The 24302-nt window shown below is 42.6% G+C and overlaps 1 protein-coding gene across 18 annotated transcripts in view; it reads right to left on the minus strand.

Moving 5' to 3' along the window:
• Nucleotides 1–24302, minus strand: part of ST3GAL3 (ST3 beta-galactoside alpha-2,3-sialyltransferase 3) — a 194705-nt gene that overhangs the window by 60111 nt on the left and 110292 nt on the right. For 17 of the 18 annotated variants that reach the window (XM_065071597.1, XM_065071607.1, XM_065071602.1 and 14 more), the window contains 2 exons: nt 14715–14809; nt 333–396 (listed from right to left, as the gene is read on the minus strand). In XM_065071597.1, the coding sequence (XP_064927669.1) occupies nt 333–396; nt 14715–14809 (159 nt within the window). Of the gene's footprint in view, nt 1–332; nt 397–14714; nt 14810–19509; nt 19690–24302 lie in introns of those variants that run through there. The other variant, XM_021285674.2, reaches the window with a different exon arrangement.

Below are 24302 nucleotides of genomic sequence, written 5' to 3' on the forward strand. Positions count from 1 at the left end.
CAGAAAGGTTGGAAAAGAATGATGTATTTATTGCAAAGCAGCTATTTACTTATTTGAAAAAGGAGCAAGAGGGTGTACTGTGACACCATGTAAAACAAAAGATTAGGAAACAGTCAAAAGGTACATTTTTCTACTCATGTTTGACTTAAAAGAGGTCTCCAGAGTTTACAGATTTACTGGAAAGACGACTCAGTTTCTAGCTCCCGATCCACTTCCAAAGCACCGCCAAATTTATTGGCAACAATTCTGGCAAAAATATCTAGAAAAATTTATTTAGTACACGTGGAAAACCGTCACTTTTGCTCCTTTTATTCTAAAAGGTCTCATCTTACCTGTCAAGAGCTGGAGTTAGACGGTAATCTTTGGTTGCTGACAGGATGGCTTTGATCAGATTATCTGGGGAGAAAGGAAGAAGGCATTAGGAACAAGTTCTAACTTTTAACTGAAATGAAAAACAAAGTGATGTAAAGCATCTGAAGCAGCTACTTGGAGGACCTGAAATAATGTTCACATTAGGAATAAACACCTTAACTTGCATATTCCTCTTTTCTCTGGACAATGACTTTCACAGACTGGCGGCAAAGACATATTTTGTGCCAAATTCTGATGCGGTGTGCAAATGCCTTGGACAGAGAGGGCGACAGGGAACAAACACGGTGCAGTTTAAGGCAGTGGTTTCATACCCACTTCCCTGAGACTGAAGTTTCACAGACACTTCAGACATGAAGAAGCCAGTGTTGCTGTCAATGCTTGCTTTCAGGAAAGCTTTTCTGCAGCTGAGTGGTGAACTCGATGTAGGAACAGAACCAGGTTAAAACCGATGCTTTTCATTTTGCTGGGTTACTTTTAGTTTAGGTTCAGTTCCTCAGTCTGGCGTCCTTCACGGCAGAATCCAAGTAATCCATCATAGTTGCTTAAAGAAATGCCCACAGAATGTCTACACTGATAACCAGTGAATGCTGCAGCAACTAGATGATATGTCTGCAAGCGTAGACACACACACACAAATTAACTTTATTAAATTGTTCAAGCATAATGATTGCACATAAATAATTCTATCGACTATGGAAATTTCTGAGTCTGCTTCCTTCTAGATTTTGTCCTTTGTCTCTAACTTTTCCACCTCTCCCCTCCACAAAAGTCCAAACCCCTTTATCATGAGCTGCCCAGGGCCAAGAAGCAGCAATGCTTTGGTTAGTCTGGATTTACAAATGCATCCGTAACTCCAGAATATCTGTACTGGGTCTGATAAAAAGTCAACTGTCTCCAAATCCTGACTCTAAGTGTGGCCTTAAGCAGATGCTTAAGAGAAGCATAAGAACAAAGGAAACAAAGCAGACACAATATTTCTCTGAAATTCTCTTCTAGCATTTAATTATTTTCAAATAATGGACTTCATGTGTCAGGTAGCTTCTATGTATCTGGCAACTCTCAGTGATTTCTCGTTCACGAACTCAGAATCCTTTTGGATTCCTATGGACTTTCAGTCACTTCCCTTTCCTGATTTTGAATGCGGCTTCTCTGAGAATTTATACTAGAAAAGACTGTGAATAATTAGTCCCCTTCCACTTTCCTTGGGAGATGATAAATATCTATCGTATTCTTCCCTTAGATATACCAGTCAACTAGTTCAAAAGTTCTTAGGAAACAATCAGTCAAAAGGAATAAGTCTAATTTCTTTACAAAAGATTAAAAATGACACAGGAACATTAAGATGACTGACATCAAGTGATTGTTTACAGTGAACTTAAATAGTTTTCCTGATAGACACTGCTTACCGCAATCAGCATGGTTAGGGGAGTCCCTTTCAAATAAAGAGTTCTGTCCTTATTTACTGTATTTACTTATTTACTTTTTACTTATTTGTCCTTATTTACTGTCCTTATTTACTGTATTGCCCTGCAGAAGCTACAGGATGAGGGTGTGGGATGAACACCCATGTGCTTTGAACCTGACAACAAACAGGTGAGACACGCAAGGTAGACAAACAAAGGCGATAAACAGAAGACTCTGACAGTTACTTTGAGATTTAAGGAAGTTTTTGACGTGGCATTACTGACAGCTCCCGCCAATCATTACAAGCTGGCAACTGTCATTACTTTCAAAAGGTTATATTTTGGAGTGGAGGAAGGACAGAGGCAATTTGTTGCCTAAAAGCAACTTACTTTGCTAACAAAATAGAGGTTTTGTTTAGTGTTCTTTCATCTGAAGAATTTCTTTTGCCGCATTGGCAGCAGGCTCCCCCTCCAACAGGAATGCGATTTCCCTAACCCTGCTGCAACAGCCGTAGGTTGCTGTGACCTCTAATGGCACCAAGCCACCGTCCTCTCCTTGGCCTGTCTCATACGTTGGCTTTTACTGGACAGTATACGTTACTGTGGCTGTTTTCCCACAGTCTCAGAAAAGAGATCAAAGGATTGCATGTCAAGGGCTGCAACCTCTCATCTACCAAGCTTTTCTTTTGCCAGGTTTGCTCTACCACCCACAACTTAACACCCCAAACTACTTGGAGGCCATCTGTTATACCAGATTATAAAGCACAGTAAAGGAATAAGATTGGCTAATGCACTCAAAATAATTCTGTTTTTCTCATCTTGCCAGCTAATTAGGAATACCTTCATAGTGAATGCTCAGGAATGAAATATGACTACTTCAGGACTGGATATGGCAGCATTTGGGATGGGGATGCTCCCCATTCCCATAATCCAGAGAGAAAACACAAACAACCAACAATATAAGACATTCACTACAGATTATGAATGGCCAAATGGGAGATATCTCTTCAGCAGCCCCCACAGTCCAACAACACATGGCATCCAAAAGAGCTGGAAGTTGCGCAAATCACAGTGTTATCATTCAAAACTGCTGAACGAAGCTCAATAAAACACCAAGTACTTCACTGCCAAGTGTTGACTCACAGCAGGAATGAAGGTGGCACAGATGCCCTCGGTTCCAGTTCACCTAGTTTGGCATCCTCAGCAGAAGCCAGGAGCTGGAGTCATGAGCACTAACAGGAGAAGCCAACGGCACGGGCAGAGAAGAGGCACTAGATCATTTTGATTGAGCTGGAACTCTACTAGAACATGGACACTACAATGCTGCTGAGTTGGGCACATGCACTGGGCATCTTGTTCACTGATACCAGGACAGAATGGCAAGACCTCCTTCAGAAGGAGCTTCTGTATCTTCTTGGGGCAAGGTCTGACGGATGAGAAGATGTTGCTGTGACTGATATGCAACATTCCACAAGACAATGACAATACCTACAATAGAGAGGCACTGGCAGGATGTTTACCAACAGCTGGGTCAAGGTGGGGAGTCACTTGAAATCAACACTATAAAGACTACTATTCACAGATAGTTGCTTGCAGGACACAAAGCAGTGCTCATCTCCAGACTATGACTAAGGAAAAACACAAACCGGGAGAGCAGGTGTATTACATAAAGCTAATTGAGGGAGCTTGCTTTCTGCAGGGTGAGAAATTGAAAGGGTGATGAGTATAGTCTACCTCGTATACCTCGGTACTGAGTGATAACAACGGGTGCAAGCGCATGACAAATGCTAGAAAGAAAAATCCCTTCCTGTTTCAAATAACAGGATCTGTGCACAGACACTGGCTCAACACTGGACTGTCAAGGACTGAAAGCAAGTCTTGCAGGGGTAAAAGAAAGGCCAAATCTTCAAGACCTGAGCCACTGAGGCTGCTCCAGTATACGCACAACATGACTGGTATCCCTACAATCTGGGCAATAACTGACACGTTCTATCTCCATGCAGTAGCTTCTGGGCAGATTCAAAAAACTGCTCTACAGACCAGTGGCAGAAAGGCTACCAAACTAGTTGTGATGTTGTACACATTGATGCTGAACCTCTAAACAACTCGCACTAAACCTTTACCTGAGTTAGTAGCAGATGTGATCAGCAGCAGACCTGGCACGCTGCACCTCGGCCACCAAACCCCCCACTGGGGTGGGACAGCTGGCACCAGGGCAGAGTTTCTCAGGGGCAGGCATATTCTTAGGGTAGAGGCACAGAGCTCGTGATTGGGACCTACTTGAATTGAACGTGGCAAAGAACAAAGAACAGAGCAACCCAAGATCAGCGTTTCAGGGGAGCACATTCTGTTCCTGATAACTGCCAGCTTTTCTCCATTCATCCACCCATTTTATTTTCTGATTTTTTTTTAAAGGCACCAGCTGCGTAGAGCCCTTGCTTTAACACGAACCTGTGCTTAAAAGAAAGCTTGTTTTATTAGGGCACCAGCTATGCAAACAATTTCTTTTGATTATTTATTTTTCTTTGGAACACAGTTTACCGAGGTTGTGAAGAAACCACGGTGCAGATGCCGACACAATGCTAGCCCAGGCACAGCTTCCTTCTTGCTTGGCAAGTGAGGAAAACAGACACAGTGGTGGGTGTGCTCTGCCTTGTACACCAGCGCACCAAGGAGGGGTCAGGAGATGCCTGAGTGTACATGTTCTGAATACTACCAAGGAAAAAAATCCTTCCTGTTACAAGCAACAGGTACGTGTGCACTCACCTCTTGCTTCCCGGGCCCAGGCACACAGCCAGCTCAGGTGTAACAGAATTCATTAGCTCAGACACATTCCCATTCAATTGGTCTCTAAGTCCTCGAGGGCCATTTCCAGTCTGGAAAAGCTTCAGCTACTTTTGGTGAATGCAGAACCCCAGCAAATCAGCCCAGCAGACATGTCTCAGCACCATATGCCCAGGACCATGAGCCGTGTCGAGCATGGTGCAGAGCCCTGCAGGGTTCCATGGAAGGTCAGCTCAGATCAAGCAGAACTTATTACCTGCCATTCACTGCTGGCACAGAAGCAGCTCCCGCAGACCCAGCAGCTCTATGTCATGTTTACCCTGGAGAAGGAGAGCTGGCAGCACTGTACCACGGTTACCTTGCACCTTCCATGGAATCCTTCAGACATACTGAGCAGGCAGGGACAGAACAGTACGGGCAAAACCATGCACTTCTTCCCTGTCACCCTCCTCCCCTAACCACTAAGGATAAAAGATTAATTCATCTTTGAAAAGCATTTAATCTTTGGCCTCTTCCCAGCTGCCAAACAGGCAGCCCAGCAGGTGCTAATTAGCTGCATGCTTTGTGAAATACAACCTTGCCCCTGGAATCTGCATTCAAACTCCAAGGCTGTCTCATGTAGATCATCCAACAGCCACTCAGTGGCCGCAGTTTTGCTAATTGCTTGAAGGCTGAGTAAACCCAACAGCAATATCTCTTCCTCTGTACTGTTCCTCCTATTCATCCCCACAAGATTCAAGGCAGATGTTATCAATACTCAATCTCTTCTCCAGTCTGTAGTCAAACACAGATGTTTAAATGGCAATGGCAGTGCCATCATCCTTAAGGCTGCAGATTTTGGCTGTCCTGGAAGCAGAACACACCTCAGCAGCAGCTCCCGGGCAGCCCAGCGGTTGTGTTAGTTCCAATAGCTCATGTCACTAAGCACAAATTGTAATGCAGTCATCCTGCTAACCCGACACCATCTCTGTGGTAGGCAGAAGAACATAGTATACATACATACATACATTACATATAGGGAGGAATGTAGGTGCTGTTTAATTCTAGGTGAAGTATCAGGCAAGTGAAATTACTCCATAACGGTAAAAATACATGGGTTTTATGCAGCTCTTTCAAGTCAAAGGCTCTAAGGTGCACAGGTAAACATAACATGCATATTCCTGAATTCTCCCTCTCAGGTCCTCCATCCGTTCTCCTCATTTCTGAAAGCAGTAAATGTCTTTATAATCTGAGAGAATCAAACTTACTGAAGGTCACAAGGCAAGTTAGTGACATAAGTAGGAACAGAATAAGGCCCTTGACCCCTAGATAAGGAGCCCTCTCTGCAAAGGTGTTCTTCTTCAGATAGTCCTCTGGCTCACCTGTTCTTCACAGGGGTCTGCTACCACCCTTTAATGATAAATTAATGGAAATGAACACCAATATCCTGCATTTGCACCCTCATTTTCTCTCATTATTACATAATGAACACATCACCACGGCAAGCAATTTACTGCAGTTTTCTGCGGTCGTGGTTTGTTTATTATTCTTCTTTCTTGTCTTGGAAAATTAAGATTGTTGGAGATTTTTTAACCCATTCATCTATCAACCACCACAAACATACTGTTATTATACAAACAAAGCAAGAAGCCTCTGCATATTTTCCTCTCATCTACAGAAGGAGCTGACTACATGTATCTAAGAATCCTGAGTTATCATGACATATTCTATCAGCTTTGCCTTATAACATCAGAAGATTCAAAACTAGGTCAGGACTGCATGATTTCTCTGAATGCGATACATCCTGACTTCAGGTTGACCCTGAAATTTTCAGACATTTGGAAAAAACTAAAAGTAAATAGTTAGAAATCAGGTGGGCAGTGACCACACAGCAAGAACCAGCGAAAGTCTCAATTCTAGCCTTTTTCTGTTATTTATGTGGAGGAATGGAGACCTTCACTGTAAATGCCAACAACACTTAATGCTGTTGCTCTGAATGCATAAGCTTCTCGCTTGTATCGTTAAAAAGCAGATGGGAGACTTTTCCACTCCACAGGGCTTACTGCAGGCATCTCCCGGGGTCTACCTTCCATCCACATTGAGAGCTGGTGAATTGGGCTGTTCATGCACTCACAAGTCACCAAGAGGAGAGGCTGTAGTTTTTCCAGCTGTCTACACCAGCTGTTTTCCTCAAAAATCAGCAAGTCTACATGCCCTTATTGCCAGCAGTAGGTATTTGAATACCGTGCATTAGGGTCAGGGAACTGCTGCAGTTCTTTGTGTTTGCCCGCCTCCACAGCTGCCACATCTCCAGCCAGCACTTCTGCAGGGCACCGGGCACCAGCTTCAGCTTTTGGGAATACGCTGGCTAGAGTGAGGTTGACAGACACCCCTGAAGGATGCCAGTCCGCTCTGCATATGTGTCCCTGTCCCACAACAGAATGTCATGTGTGTGTCGGCTTCCTGGGGAGAAAAACCTAAACGCCATCAGTGCTATGAATTACACAAATCGCAATATTTACAAACGAGCTGCAAGCACAAACCCAGTGCAAAGATTTGTTTTTTAACTCGACGTGAAAGTTCAGCTCTGTACAAAGTTCCTTCTTCAGCATTTTTATGCTCAAGATGCCACTCCATACAGGAGCTGAGAAGTGATCTTTTACAGAAGGATTTGCCACCCTGGTGCCCAGCACGAGGCCATGGACCCAAGACCCACCATGTATTCGTGTCCTCCAGCTGTCTCCCAGAAACACCATGTCTGGCTGTAGACAGACAACGTTATTTGTATTTTAGTAAAGCTGTGAATCCAGTGAGTCCAGCAAATATCAAAATGAGCATGAAATTTCCTCCGCCACTTCTTTTTATTGATCAGCTAGCTTCATGGGGTCTATGCAGGTGAAAAGAAGCTACAAAGACTTCCAGAACTCAGAAGCAAATTGCAAACACATGAACCAGCTCTCAAAGACAGTAACTACAAACTGTGGGAATCTGTCCCCACTTCGGCTCTTGTGAGTAAATACAAGTGAATGGTCTCTTAAGGTCATTAGCTCTGCCAGCTTAGCTGGTGTACTTGAGAAACTCTGTCCTAACAACAGGACTTAAAACTGCCACTACTTCCAATATTCTAATACTTCCATTGATGATTTTTAGGGGTATTAAGACAACATGCAGATAGTGTTGCATAGATACAAAAACACAAAACACAAGGAAAATAAGAAAAACTGAAGACACATGGTACCTCCCTAACAATTTTAGGAAAACCCGGCATGTGTTAAATATAAGCTCCAGAAAGCCCTTAAGGCTTTTTTTATAACAAGATATAAATAAAACACATAACTTTTGGACTCTTGATTTACATCGTTGTTGTGGAGCCTGCCTTTTTTTTTTTCCCCATGCTTTTCTTCACAATCAAGAGCTTGTTTTTTCAGAACACGAGTATAGAAGTTTAGTTCCCAACATAATCCCAGGCCTTGGAAAGTTGGAACATTAATTTAAAAAACAATTATGCCAAAAAACGGGCAACATTTTGCAATAACCACGCATTAACCATTGTGATCCAAACTCAAGTCTGATTCATAGGAAGCAATAAAGCCTGTAGAAACAGCCTAATTCATGCCAAATGAAAATGGACCTGGACAGATTCATAATGTGTTGTCCCAAAGACATGCATGAAAATAAATACAGTTGTTACAGAGGACTGTTCTTCCCTTAGTTGCTGCGTTTTTGATGCCCCTTTACACATGGCCAGGCAATGTTTTTAAGGCCAAAAAGCTTAATAACCACTACAGGGATTTCTAATTCTCCTGACCCTTGCAGAAGCATTAAGATGTGGTACATCAAAACACAACAGCCAGACAAGACTTGCTCTTCCCTTTCAGGCAGTAAAAAGCAGAATAACCAGGTCTCAACTGTACTTCAATACCTGTGGGAAGAACTCCAATATGGAGTTACCCAATTAACTAAAAACTTGGGGTTTGAGACCTCCCTGGGGCACCTTTCCCTTCTCAGTGGGTTGGGAGAAAGACTATTCTTTAAGCACATTCTACAGTAAAGCATCAGTTTTGATTGAAATAAGGGACCGCACTGGAGGGTTGTACTTTCAAGAGAGCTCAAGAGGTGATTTAACTTCAAAATTCGCAATAGATCTTCCCTTTAGAAGTTTTATTCAGGAATGAAAACTGACCCTCTGCCTCTTCTGAAACTCTTACTTTTTTTTCCCCTTCAAACTACTAATTTAATTTCTTGAGGCTATGAAATCAGTTGGGTTCCCTGTGGAAATAGGAACATTTTTTATAGACATATTCCCACATGAGAATGGCAACTGTTACCCCTTTTGGTCAAATGTAAAATTCTAGTGGAAACTAGTTCAGAAAACTGTCTCAAACTCAAGAAGAAACAACAATCTTGCGTTGCTACCTACTCTGAACAGAACTAACCGCTATGCATGCTTGTGATTCTTGCTTATTTGTTAAGGAAGAACACATGCAGAACAACAAAAAAATGCTCATAGTAGGAAAATTATCTATACAATGGAGTAGAGCTAACAAAATAAAGACGAGGTTGGAGAATTAAAGCAGAAAAGATATCTTCTATTACCAAGCAGACCCAGTTTAATATAAGGAAGGTATTTGCATGTAGTAGGTCCAGCCTTTATACAGAGCTGGAAGAGCAGGTTGGAGAAGATCTGCTTTGCTGATAGTTTTTCTTTGGGTCAGGTCTAAGTTTCAATTGTGAAAACTCAACATTTTCACTGAAGATGAACTACCTCTTCCCCGTGAGACTAATGAAACCGCTGCTTAGCAGAACTGAACTGTGTTTCTTCCCAGAAGCACTAACACAAAAGAAAACATCTAAATAAAACCGAGTACAAGAACAATAACTATTGCACAATACGTCTATTAGTGTTGGCGCTCTGGGCAAAGACTTGACTTCTTTGTCACAAAATGTGTCACCAATTCCAGATGCCACTCTTGTATCACATGAAAATATGGGCAGTACTACATACTACATTTGATAAAACTGTAACACTTCAAACATGTTCTTAATATTCTCTTATCATCATGAGGGAGAAATTGCTTCCGAGATTCCTGGTGGGAGGCAAATTAGGAGATGGTGACAAGACAGTCACTCCCTAAGAAATAAATATCACCTTCAAAGACAAACTGATTCAGGGCCAACAAAGCAGCCTCTCTGCTTAAAACCATCCAGCAGGAACAAAGGTAGAAGTGAAGACCTATAATTATTGCTAAGCAATGACACCATTACTGACTACAAGCATGGAGGAGATACTACATGGGTCATGTTTGTTTAGATTTTTAGTGTATGCTGTGCCATATGTTTTCACTTAAGTTCAAAAAAACTGCAGCAACTCTCCCATCCCCATTACACAGAGAGGATACCAGATAATAGCTACTCTTTCTTATTAAAGCCTTTTATATTCTTTAAGCCACATGTACTGAGAAATTCTATTAATAGTCAGGTATTTCTCCAGTCTTCTTTGTTGCCCTTCTCCAAATAACTCTTTCCTTTTGCTTCGGCTTCAGAGGTAAATTTGGGGAGGAGGCCCTCTGGGATTAATAATCTCACTAATGTTATAAACAATTTTTTCCATTGCTCATTCATTGACGAATTTAACCCTGAAAGCAGTGCACATGCTAGAGGATCTCTGTAACAATAGGGATAGCATGTGCATATTCATACCTCCATGCGTTACATTAGAAGCACTGCTAGAAAAGGTCGCAAATACAAGAGAAGAAATTTCAATTAAAAAGAATCTCCATGTAGCTTGTTTCAGATCCTGAGATTGCCGCAATCTCCTTGCTCTTCACCGAAAAAGCCGCAAGAGCTGGCTTGGCGGGTGCTGGGAGAGAAGCGTTCCTACAAGTAAATTAGACCCTCATAAATGGTGAGATGTGGGAGGCACTCACACGTCCCAGTTAATGCCCAAACAATAGCCTGGGACACAGGAGGGTGCTTGGCAGCCTGAGCTGTCCCCCCGCAGGACATCTTGACATTCGTAGCTTTTAGAGTTCCAACTTCTTGTTATAGTTTGATCTTCTTGACAACACTTAAAGTTGGCTAATTGGATCGTGTTCCTGAACAACACCCCTCACTTTGGCTGTACACACACTCATAAACAAATCATCAGCAGGGCACACTGTCCTACACTATTCAAGTGTTAGCACAGTTTCCCGATAGTTTTCACCAGGGTCAACAAATACCCTCCCCTATAATTTTCACACATCCATAGGGTCACAGGCTCACACAGGCCAGTGACCTCTCTTGATAGGAAGCCTGAGTATAGCCACCCTCTTATTTTTGGCGGGGAGGGAGTTAACCTGTTCAAACAATGAGCTCAACTGCCCTCAGGACCAGAGAACAACCATATTATTTATTAACAGAGATGGAATCATAATTTCCAAGCACTCACATCGGCACATCCCATTTCTAGAGGCTGTCGAGTCACACAGAGGGAAACAACAAAGCTCAACGTGGCACTAACACTCTCACTTTTTAAAGTAAGTGCAGTCAATATCATGACACTGTCCTGTTTGACAACACAGGCGTTTTTCATCATTTAGAAAATCTTGATTTTGGTTCTGCGAGATAAGCTCATATGTTGATAACCAGCTGTGGAAGTCAGTGGCTCAAACCTGCAGCTATTGTTATACAAAAGGTCAAACTAGACACTTACAGTGACCCTTGGTGGCAAATACACTCAGACCTCTTCAGAAATATGACATATCTATCATTTTTCCTATTCTCTGCACACAGAAAAAGTAGGAGTTTCCCCAGAGGGCTACAGACATCTGTGATGAAGGCAACGACACCCTCAATCTTCTCTATCAGCTCCAACACTCCTGAAAATTCTCAGCCCCGCTTTTGTCGCATGTTGATGGAGACTGGGATCAAGTGATTAGGATCAATCACTGGTCCAGATCCTTGGTGAACAGAGGCAGAGTCAATGAGTACGACATGTACTAAAACTCTCTGCCCATTTAAGACAGTTTCTAAAAAAGTACAACCACTCCTCATAAACTTCACCTACTTGTAATAAAACACTTGGAGGCCACTGTTCAAAAGGGTTTGCACAAGGCTTCCTATTGTGTGCCTTATCTCAGAAAGTCCTGTTCACAAAGCAGTGGGGTCACCACCTGCTCATTCTTGTGCTGCTTTCCTTTAGCATACAAGTAATCACTAAGGTGGTTAACTAACGAGAGCAGCAGTTTCCAATGTGACCCAAAATGTACATTATTCCTACCAGCACCACTTGGGGGAAAGTCTACAAACTTTCCTATTCAGAACCATGTTCACCTTCAGGGCTTCTAGATGCACATGCTCTTGGAGAAAGTGGAGCACTCTGGTCATAAAACCTCTTTGCATGGGCTAATGGGCAAAGCAGACAATGACCGATGGCGAACAGGAGCGAGCACTCTTCCACTCTTAAACTTTCTGTGTCATACTGAGTACTTTTTAGCATCTGGAGATGGGAGATGGGTCTTTAAAATCAGATTATTTTTGAAGAAAATCAAGATCCCTGATGAACTGTGTCAAAATCACCAGCATACTGCCTTCTCCTTGATACCATAATCTTTAAAGAATGGTAGTACTGCCCTGAAAATTCCTGAGCCATTTCTACTCTTTTATGTGTAATTTGTTCAAGTGCGTTACACCAAATTAGTGCAGCTCAGTCGAAAATGCTCCTCAAAAGCTGATTTCCCCTAGAGATTGCAAGCCTTGTTCTTGGAATTATTCTTTCTTGGACCAGTAAACACAAAGTGATGGATGAAAAATTACTTCTATCAAGTTTTTTTTCAAAGAAAAACTTAGCAAAAAGTCTTTAGAATTGAGAGAAACTTTTAACGAGAGAAAGCAGAAATGGTGGATGAGCCTCCAAGCTGCTAAGAATCTCTTGATTTCATAACTTCGGTGCTTCCAAGCTACCACAGATTAGTTTCTAGAAGTTTCTTGGAATTTGCAACATTACTGAAAGTGAGCTCATCTTGTAGCTATATTTCAAACACACACACGGCCATTTCGCGCTTGGATCAGATCACAGGGACTTGAAAACGCTGTGTGATTTTCACCGAAGTTCTCAGCACAATCTTCCCATTACCAACCCAGCCAGTCGGTGTCTATAAACACCGATGGCCTTTCCCAGCGTGATGCATGTCGGAAATCTCAGCGGATGGTGTCACAGGGTTTCCTAATGCATGGAACAGAACCCTTGCCCCATCTCCTTCAGCACAGGCACGTCTCTCTACACTTTCTCAGCCACCCCAGCTACTCCCTTTCCCATGCACATCCCATCTCTGATAGTCTTCAGCTCGCACCAGCACGTGACGGAGCTCCGCGCTGCCTGCCTGGGTCAGTTGTTTGGATATCATTAGATTGCCCTGACTGAAAGCCCTAATGAGGTGCTGATCCCATCATCCCATCACTCAGCTGAGCCAGAACACGTCCCCTGGGACGGCCAGAAAAGACTGATGCAAGAATTCCAAGTGATGTGTAACATGAAAGGGCGCCATTCGCATCGCTAGGACTCACAGCCTGTCAGCACAGCCATTAGAAATCCTGGGCTACAGAGATTTATAATTCAACCCTCCCACACACAGAACTTGCTCCAGACTGAAACTTGGCACTAAATTCGGTCCCAGGAGGGCATTAAAAAAATAACCCATTCAACGGTTTCCGTCCCATGGCTTCAGCTCACAGCCATTTAAATAATGGCAATTTCTCATTTCTCTTTTTAACTGAGGAAATCCAATATAAAACACCAGATTTACATAACATTGCAGTGGTGACACAAGCTGGCAACAAACCCAGGGAGAAGGCTGCCAGAGCCGTTCCGTCATCCTCTTTTTGGTGAATTTCTCCATTTGGATTCAGTTTAACGGAATGATTTTTATTAAGTTTAGCTGACATTATGTGTAATCTGCAAACCCCACCTCCACGTTGGCCCCAGCTTTGTACACCTTGTGTGCCTGCTTGAAGGGGACAAGCCCTCCTGTGGTCAATGCAGCCTTTCCACTTGTGCTGCTGCTGCTCTTTCTTTGCTGCAAACTGCTGGCTGATTTAGAGGACAGTAATTAGTTGCCTATTGAGCTGGAAAAGACTGACTGGATAAGGAATGGACATATACAAAACAAAGAAGGGAACTGATGCAAGCCAAAAGAAATTTGTCAGTAGAGCCTTTGATTTGATCACAGACTGTTCTGACAACTACCACATCTGCTTCCAGGGAGAGGGACAGACCCAAGCCCATTGTGGCTGCAGTCCTCTCCCCACCAGGTATTATAATTCTTCTGGGGGCATTCTGTAACACTGAGTTTGTCGGTGGAAAAAATATCTTGGAAGTTGATGCAACACTACAAGCACTTCCTAATAAACACATCAGACTTCAGAAAGCCTGCAGCAAATCACTGCTGTGAGCATAACCCCTCTGCTCCACCACCACCCACCCAACGAGGCCTTTGGTGGCACATGTGGGAGCTTGTGTCACCTGCAAAATATACCATTTGCTGGGTGGGCTACTGACTCCCACCTCATCACCACCAGCACCAATGTGCTCTCCCACAGCACGACTGAGATACAGCCCCCGCTGCCACGCTCTGGCTGCAGGATGGGGCATATTACACATCATCACCAAAGCATCTGGACAGATTGTTCCTACTTGTTACACAAGTCCACAAGTAGCACAACTATAAAATAATTATACAACCAAAAGCTATGAAAAGAAATGAAGATTTGTATCAGTGGTCAACCTTAAGGCTCCAAAACTCAGAGAGATGAGTGCTTTCTGGTTTTTAGAGAATTATGGACTTAAAGGTACTCTAAATCACTTTGGAGTCTCCCTGCTGCTGCCAGCTAAGATGCTACAAAATGCTATGGCAGTTAACGTCAAAATGCTTCTTCCGGAATGTGATGGTACATCTAAATTGCCATTGTTGCACTAACTCTCCCCATGTGCTAAGCCACCCTCTCTAAGACAAGCCTCTGAGGTCCACCTTCCAGCTCTGAAAACCCTCTTGAGCTTGAGAGCTACGTATGTTTCACTAGAGCACAGAAAGAAGCTGAGCCCAAGGCACCACCTGAGCTTCTGAACCAGAAAAATTAGATGTGGCAAGCATCTGCAGAACGACCTTCTTTTCCAGCAGCTGTACAGTTTTCTCATACCTTGTCCTTTAATTCCAAAGGGGGGTACAAAGTCCCTGATACGCGCCCATTTCCTGAAGGAATCATCCAAGAACATTGGTGCTGGCTTCAAGAACCTGAGAAAACCAAAATAAGAGAGAATTAACTCCTGAACTCGGAAGAATATGTTTCCATAGGGAGGCTGAGGAATCCATACCTAAGAGCTGATTCCACATTCTCACCAGCAATACAGTAATGTGGAAGGTTTTACTTTTACCCAAAGGCGCCTGCAGTGGAACAAATCCGTTAGTATTTGTGCCAAGGGGACACCCAGAAAACTCATGTTGTGAGCCTAGCGATCACTTCCACTCAGCAATTTAGAACTTCCACTCTATTGTTTGTCTATTAACTTAGCTACAATAAGTTGTAAATTGCAAACAGAGGCAGTTTTACTTCCAGCTTTGCAAGCACAAGCCAATTTATGCGCTGGCTACGCGAGTGTGTGAGGAAGGTGTGGAGCTGCCTTTGTGGTGTACATAATGTATATATATGCAGGCTGTGCTGTGCAGGTGTGAATGCACGGGGCACACGTGCGGAAGGCGAGGCTGGGGTTATCTGCTCCTGTACACACAGACACAGCAGCTCGTACAGCACAGGCAAGACAGCGGCTCAGAAAATCACGAAGCCGCACTGGGATTCCAGAGAACGGAAATTCAGTACAGATGTAGGTGTTTTCTTCTGCACTGATTAACATATAAATGATTCTAGAGACGTCCTTGCCAAACCAAACACTTGTGATCTATCCAAAATCACTTAAAAAAGAGAGAATTAGTCGTTCTTAACCATGTCATTATGGGAATACATTCTCCTAATTACACCCTCATCAGACAAACACAGCAGCTACTAAAAAATTTTCCCTTCTAGAAACAGTCAGTACAGTGGCCAGATAGAAGGAAACAATTAGCAAAAGAAACTACAGAAATATTAACTTTCATATGGGACTATTTCTGAGTGTATCAAGCTTACTGCTAGGAAATATGTTATTATAATAGTACTATTAGAAGTCTGTTCATTCAATCATATCAAAAGAGTAGCAGGGAAGTTCTGGATCAAAATCAGTCACACTATGCAATGGAAATGAAGAAAGGAACATACTGCATGTTCAGAGTCAGAGAGTGTGGCAGCCATTGTGCATGTACATGCATCTGAAATAGATCCAGCCTGGCTAACCTTGGTACTGGTAGCAGGATCGATGCAAAACACTGGTTTAACCCTTCCTTCATGCTGTTTTTGCAATCAGTACACAAGACCATCCCACTGCAATCTGATAACTCTTTGGACCTGAACTACCCGATTCAGGATGAACTCAGCTACACTGTGCCACATCCCGGTACACAGCAACAATTTCAGATAGCAGCACGGTGAGGAAAGGATGGAATTAATTCTGAATCATAAACTACTCAAAGCACAGTCATATCACAGATGCCGAGTAAATCAGAGGTTGCAGAAATCTCTGGGAAGTGGGAAGAGAGAGACCAAGAGCATCTAACAAATCAAGAACAGAAGACTTCAACTCGCTCATGCGTACCACTTCACATCCACTCATGCAATCTTTAATAAGATCATCTATAGCCATAAAAACAGGATGGTTAGATTGCATGGCTGATCTGTAAGGAAAGGAATGTTTTTTGAGAGCTAGGAATATGAAAATATCTATATAACTTTACCTGGGAAAAGGTGGGGAAGGTGTGTTAGATATATTAGAGCTTCTGAAGATCTTAAGTAAAATACAAAAGGCCACAGGCCTATTTGAACAAAAAAAAAAAAAAAAAAAAAAAGAAAAAGAACAATATGGTAATACTTTGAAAACATCCTACAAACCTAACAACCTGACAAATTGGTTCCATGTTTTTTCAAACATCTTGGTGCACTGAAATGCAAGTATTATGTTACACTGATAGGTCTCCAAGGAGTTATCTCCACCTCCTCCCAGCATCAGCAGGAGGAATCTTTGCAGGATTCTCATACAATGCAAGACCTTTTATAAGCTGAGTGGCTACAGCACAGGTGTGCACAGCTCTTCCTTTACAGCTACCCCTTGAACAGCAGAAGTTGGGTCTCCCTTCTCCCCAAGCAGCAGCTGCAGTGAAGGATGATTGCATTGCCTGGGGGTCACTAGCACCTTTGGGCTGGTTTTTTAGGTCAACGAGCTACTCTAGTTACTGCTGTGACATGCAATCTTCAGGAAAAACTTGGATGCTTCAGAAAATCGTATATGGGCAGCTTTTATTCTCAAGAGTCAAGAGGATTCCGTACAACAACACTACAAAGTACTGCAGTATAAATAAAAATCTATCCAGTTCAGTTCATCTATTCGTGAGCACTGCAGGAGAAAGGAGGTACAGCCTGTAAGGTCAGGCCTAACTCAGAAGTTGGCATTATTTATGGATGTAATTAACTAGCTTATTTGTAAGTCATACACCAGGAAAAGACAGTTTTCAGTAGTCTGACCTGGAGTACAGAGTGCCTCTCCATAGTGCACATTTCCCCTCACAAGGTGCCTGGTAAATCCAGGAGGAAGGTCTGACACTCCTGGGACTCCCTGGGCCCTGAGGGGAGTCCCCGAAATCAGCTGAAGCACCAGCAGGACTCATCTGATGCTCTATGGTGTCCCTTCTGCATGTGACAACCCAGGGACCGAAGTGATGCCCGAAGAGAACGGTTAAGTGACCATTGGCCTTTTTATTGTATTTTCTACAAATAAACTTAGAGATTTTTCTAGCAAAGAACACAATAGCTACTGACCACCTACTATTGGTAATATTTAACAATATTGTACACAAGGCCAGGGAAACCGACTTTTAATTCATACTTTTATTTAAGAAGGGGGAGGAACAGTTTTGAGGGAAATACTATATCCATATGGGGGAAAAAAAGAAGCAAATTAGAGGATATTTAGCTCCCACAAATCTTGAAGGTATTTCCATTTTGGAAATACTAAGAAATCATGGATGCTCTAAGGTCGTGCTCTATGAAGAGTGCTTTGCCACCTCAATAAATCAGAGCGGGCCAGAACCGATGTCCAGCAGTGACGGAAGGCGCTGGCTGCCAAACCTCTCCAGGAGCACGGCTGCTCTGTCTCCGCTCCGAAGCGCGTCTGGTGTATTCCAGGACCCTTCAGGAAATATCAGGATGTGCCTCAAACAGGCCCTGGGAACGCTCTCTGCAAAGCACCTAAAATACGTTCCAAGGAATGCATGGGAATTTGTCAAATGAAAGAAGTAAATGTCTCTGAACGATGTTAAATTTTGTATGTACTGAGCAGCTTGCACACAGGACGCTGCGTGACACCCGAATCATGTGTCACGGCACATAGAGGCCGGTGAGCTCCAGCGACAGCCACAGCTTCAGAACTGACGTAGGCTTGTGCTCTATGGGCAAACGGCAGCTAAAACCAATTACCATTTTTCAGGTTTAAATTTTAAGCACTTCCGCTCTACCCCACCCCAAATTCCAGCACAGATGTAATGCAACCTTATAGCACAAAACAGCCATGAAAAGGTGAGAAATTTGGGTGATTGTGGCACACATGACCTGCAAGATTTGTGAGAGAAATGCCAGGCATCTAAAATCACTAGTTTGAATGACATACCCCAATAAATTGACATCTAAACAGACTAAATGCTGGATACAATAAGTACAAGGTACAGTCTAAATCTCTCCCAGCTCTCGAGTTCGCGTTCTGTATACAAAGACATCAGTAACATCTCTAACACAATTTGTCACCGCGCACAGTGAAAGGAAGCGTGCTGCCAGGAAACTACTCTTAAACAGGAACCTATACACATGAGAAAGTGTGAAATATTTGTGCCTAAGGGACTCTGGTTTACACGACAAAAAGAAGTTACATTTCCAGTTATTTTCTTCCTGACAAGTAAGAGTTGTGACTCCAAAACATTTCTACCTGGAAAGCTGAACCAGACTGCCAGAAGCCACCCAGCCAGGTTCTCCAATGTTTTTCACCCTGTCCTGGGCAGACAGATCCATCCAGAGCTGCTCCTCCTTGCTGTGTGCTGAGGTACTCAGCATCAGCAGCACTGACTTCCCAAATATCTCACAACTCCCAGACTAGCACTGCCGATATTCAAGGGATCTATTCATCAAGTTCAGATGTTTAATCTTGACTAGAATCTGCTCCCTACTCCTGCCCGCTGCTTTCAAGGCAATTAATACATAAAGTGTAGAAGAGAATATGCTAGACTAGAAAGTAAAATGAATAATCTTTGGCTGTAACAAGGAGGGAGGAAGGCAAGGTGAAGTCCCTGAAAGAGTCAAGGGGAAGATGGCACCACATTTCTAGAAATCATGGCACTAAGGGAAGGCAGATTGGCAGCTGCTAAGCTCCATTGTGGGCTTATTTCTCAGATATTTCTCCTCTTTCTCCCCTGCTCCTCCTTTAGGCCACCCTGCCCTTTTGTTTCTTCTTTAATCAGGGAGAATCAGTAGTGAAGAAAAATTGGAAGCTGAAGGAAAAATAAGCAAACGGTGCTAGAACTTAATGTTGTCCATACCCTGCACATTGCATTTGTAAAAGGGCACGGACAACCTTTTTTTTTTAAAAAAAAACACACAAAAGAATGAATTATTTGTTCCAGCATGACTTCTATGCTCTCTTTTGTTTGTTTATGCTCACAAGCATCCACAGTTAGACAAAACGCACAAAATCTACCAATTTCATTAATAAAATGGCCAAAGTACAAACTAAAGCACTCTAGCACTGAATAATTAGCACTGATAGAGGCATTTATAAAAGTACAGAGAGAAAGTCTAAACTAACCTTTTCCTTTTTCCCTAGTGAGACCTAGATGTATGTTCTCTCCCTTGTCTCCCTTTCCTGGGGAGCAGCATGGTGTGACAGCATATGGAATGAGGAGGTTTGTGAAGTCCTGATTTCACATCTCTTATTGACATTAATCCTCTGTCAAAAATCCAAGCAGCTCAAAGATTCCGCAAGCAGCTGAAAAATTTAAGAAACTGCATTAATAAGGATTAACCCCATCCTACAAGCAACATACTTCTTTCACTAAATCAGCAAATAAAAGAGCCAAAAAAATGGATGGCTGCAAAAGGAAAAGCTTTAACAGCAGAGATCAGGCCAAAAATTAAGTTCATCTTAACAAACTGCAGAAATGGTCCAAAAGAAAATCAGACAATATGGTAAAGACAACTTTGTACTGAAGAATGGCCACGCTGGGTCAGTGCACCCCACCACTGCCATTTGAGACCCCCAGTTCTTTTGGAAGAGGCAGTGAGCCATGGATCCCTGTCCATCTTCTCCCAGGCTATTCAGGACTACAGACTCCGAGTTAACTACAGTTGTCACTTTCAGGCTGAAAAGTCCCCAACTACTTGGCTGTGCACTACACAGACAGCCCTGAATTATGCAGCGGTGTAACACTGCTTTGCTTTGTTCTCTGCCCTTTCCTAATAACTCTGCCCTTTGGGTTTTGTCCATTACTGAGCTGGTATAATCACTTTCTTTTGCAGCTCTGCAAGAAGGACCATGAGGTCCATGGTCCTGACAGGAATGGGCAGTAAATGCCTGTGTACTCCAAGAAAACACCTCGGAACAGGTTTTATTCCATAAATGGAGAAAAGGAAGAGGCAGGCAAAGTCTGCTGAACAAAAAACCCTCAGCCTACCTGCGGACCATGCAGCAGTAGTCTCCGTTACCTCAGCCTCCTGCCCTGGGAATGGCTGCTCTGTATCTTTGAGGCACTTTGGAGCATCACCAGCCTTCTGGCCGTCTTTGCTCTCCACCTAGGAGCTTGTTTAAACTCTTCAGCAGAGGCATTTTCCCATTGCCCGCTCACTGCTCTATTTAGAGCCGAGCCAGCTGCTCCAACACATCTTAAAGGGCCTCCATCCTCTGCGCTGTGGTTCATGCACTGAACGTTGTTACACTACCGCAAAAAAGATAAACATCCTATCATGACTGAAAAATGTAACTATCACAACTGTACAACCTGTTAAGCACTGCACTTTATTCAGAATCAGAAAGCATCAGCTCCAGGCCCCATGCAAAAAAGATGTATAAACTGGACACAGGCCAAAGAGAGCTGTGAAAAAGATCTAAGGTCCAGAAAACCTAGTCTGAGGAAAGCTAGAAATAAATGAATTTGTTTAGTCTAGAAAAGAGACAACTGAAAGAGGACATAAGCTCTTAAATATTACAAGGCTGCTGCGAAAGAGAAAGGTAATATCTCCACATCCCTGGTAAATAGAAGTAGTAGTCCTGGGATTAAAATGTAGCAAAGGAAACTTAAACAGTAGAAAAAGGTTTGTTATGCTTGGGATTATTACACATTGAAATCTATTGCCTGGAGATGCATCAACTACATTAGTTTCTGATTTTATTGTACTATTTTTAAGAACCAGTTTGCATCTATTAAGTATGAGTTAGTCATAGATGTGCCTACTTTAAGAGAGAAGATCCAATATATGATCTTTTGAAGTTCTGAACCATTTTCACACTGGGCTGTCATTGCTGGGAGGTGACCACGTACCCAAGTGACAGTCTGCTGCAGTTGGGAATCAAGAGCTACCCTTCAGGCTCCTTGGGATTCTGAAGTACTTACCTTCATATACGGTAATCAGATTTCAGCACAAACACAACTGTAGATAAGCAGCACATGGATTTTGCAAGCCTGTTGCCTGCCAAGACTGCCTTCTGTTTGTACCCTGTACCTTTGTGATAAACAGGAAGACACGTAAAGTTTAACCTTTCTGCAGTCGTTAACATCTTGCGCTTACGCGCCACCAAGGCACAAAATCAAGGACTGATTTAATATCAGCTCAGTCCCTCCTGCTAACTGACTACGTTCTGACATGCACGAGATCTAACAAAGTGCCCTGAGCAGCTTACCTAGGGCGTCTCTGTATAATGGAAATAACCATTACAGGGACTTGGAAGTTTTGAGCTAAACTGTAAATACTGAAGACAGAAAGAAATCAGTTTGCCTGCTTTAATCAAATCCTCAGACTTTGCTGATTCTCCAAATGCTTCAGACAAAAAAAACCACACACAAAAATAACAAGAAGCTTGGTTTAAAGGTTGGCTTCCTTTTGGGAAAACAAAACAAAACCACCAAAAAAAGTGCGCTATAACATTCAGACAAGGCAGAAACTTTGTCCTGACCTGCCTCATGGTGCAGCATATAAAATAACACACAAAATTTGTCATTGTTCACCAAAGCCTCTAACACCAAAACACAATTATGCAAGGGTGAAGAGCTGACTTCTAGACAGCATAGAATGATGTTAGTTTAAAAACCAGTCGCCTAACATCACTTCAATGTCATAGTTTGTTTTTCATGTGTTATTATCAAAGATGCAAGATTGAATTACATCTAGTTTTTCCTACGAAGAGCAGGTGGGGTGTTCAAGGCCTCTGAGGGAGCACTGAGCCAAACAGATGAGATTACATGCTATTTAGAAATATGATGAAGGTGAGCAAAAGCAAACTGTAATTACTGCCTGTTTTCAAAACCTTCCGTGCAAATAAAAATGAGATGAGGAGAGAAGGAGAAAGGGTCCAATCCTTCTCCCCGCCAGAAAAAAATCAGCTCACGTGGAAGATGCCAGCCAGCAACTTTGCTAGTTGACCAAAGTTTAGCACAATTATATTCCAGCTCACATTGCACTGGGACGGGAAGGAGATTGCTGTTTCTAATGAAAAAGAATAGGAGAGTGTTCATCTAGGCTAATTGCTGCTGTGCACCACTGCACTCCCAAAAGGCAGGGAATCTGATTTTCCTGGTGAAGATGTAACACACATTCCAGAAGACTGCAGATGATGGGCACAGGTCCCATCTCTGACCTGTTGTCTTTCATCACAGATACCAAATAACTTGTCTGCTAAAATTCGGTGACTGAACTTTGCTTTTATAAAGCTACCTTACTGTCTTCTTTATTCTCCCAGCAGAGAAGTCAATCCACAGCCACGCTATTGCCAGCAATCCTCCACATCCACTGCTCATTCCTGCCACCGCTGCCATGTCTGACTGTCCTGAGCTGCTGGCAGAGACAACAAATTGCACTTCACTGTTTCAAAGCCCCTGATCTTGTTTCCTCCTACCACATTATTTAATGTATATATCTATCTTGAGGTAATCCTACTGCATCAGAGCAATTTTTGTATCTGAAAGCACTGAAGGGACTAGTGAAATCTTTAGTGTCCTTCATAACAACTAATAATGCCCTTGAAGAAGGAGTCTGGAATACTTAGTTCTTCTGTCTAGAACAAACAGCATAGATAGTTTTTGCGCATGCACATCAAGAAAGCGGAAAACAAGTTGGTACATATGTAGAGAATAGAACAATGATGAAAAAGAGCCTTCAACCATCAGCTAAACCAAAAATGCACCTACTGTTTAGCCCAGCTCAGCACAGAAGAGATGTGACTGCTCTCTGTACAGCACAGGGGATGCAGCACGGAAGGAAAGAGCTACTGAAGCTAATGAACAAATAGACACAAATACAAGATGAAAATAAGGTCATTAATGTTTAAAACCAGTAAGCTCCAAAACAGCCTTGTGATGGAAGCCAAGGAAGGCAGGAGAGTGCAAAACAAACGACCTGAGGTGAAGCTTGCTTGGTTTATGAAAGGGTTGTATGATTTGGTGTCTGCATAGGACCAGACTTCGTAATTCATTTGGTTCCTGAATGCCTGATGTTCCTTCACCTCTGGCATGGTGCCCTTATCCAGGTCAAAAATCTGCTTGGGGAAAAAACTTCCCATGTAAGTCTTACTGAAGTATAAGTGTATTTCTTCTGCTGTATTTCTTCTGCTGCTGCTGCTGGCAGAAGAAATATCAATGTTTCAGGCATCGTTACTGAAACAGATGGGTTGTTCTGCAAAAGAACAGTCTCAGTTTTTTCAAGGCTCATATACTCCAGGAATGATCAATGCAGAATCTATGCAAAAAATCTCAATGGAGGTGATATGGAAAATACTAATCTGCTGCAAAGCATACACCACGCCATTAACAGAGGTATTGTCAGCTCTTCTGATTTTATTACATGTAGTGCAATATTCTGAACATTCTACAGGACACAGCTCCTCATATCACACTCCTGGGAGAAGCTTTCATGCTAAAAAAAAGAAAAAGGTTTTCCTTATAGTTGGAAATGAGACCTCAATAACTAATAAAAGCTCAGAAATCTGAAGGAAGTGCGTTTTCTGTCCTGACTCATTATTACTGAATATTTGTAAGTTGCAATTCTCACCAGTCCAGCTCCCAACAGCGACTTTAAGGTGTTCTGGAGAAAGCCTCCCCAACAAAAACACAGGCAAAGGACAAGGCTGCTTGCAGATGCAAACAGGAAATGAAAGTGAAACAATAAAAGTGAGGGTGGAAAAAAGTCTGTAGAAGCTATTGCACCAATACTTGGCTACAGCACTCAAGACAGGCAGATAATTAAATGCAGAGAAACAATGACAAGAAGTAAATTGTTCATCTTCTTGGTATGACATAGAATTGGTGCTCAAAGACAATCACACAGATAGTCTGCTGTGACGGTTCTTACAATCTTTTTGTCTTTTTTTTTAGTCATCACAATCTTGGTTTG

This window comes from Columba livia, chromosome 8 (genome assembly GCF_036013475.1).
Source record: "Columba livia isolate bColLiv1 breed racing homer chromosome 8, bColLiv1.pat.W.v2, whole genome shotgun sequence".
NCBI classification, from domain to species: domain Eukaryota; kingdom Metazoa; phylum Chordata; class Aves; order Columbiformes; family Columbidae; genus Columba; species Columba livia.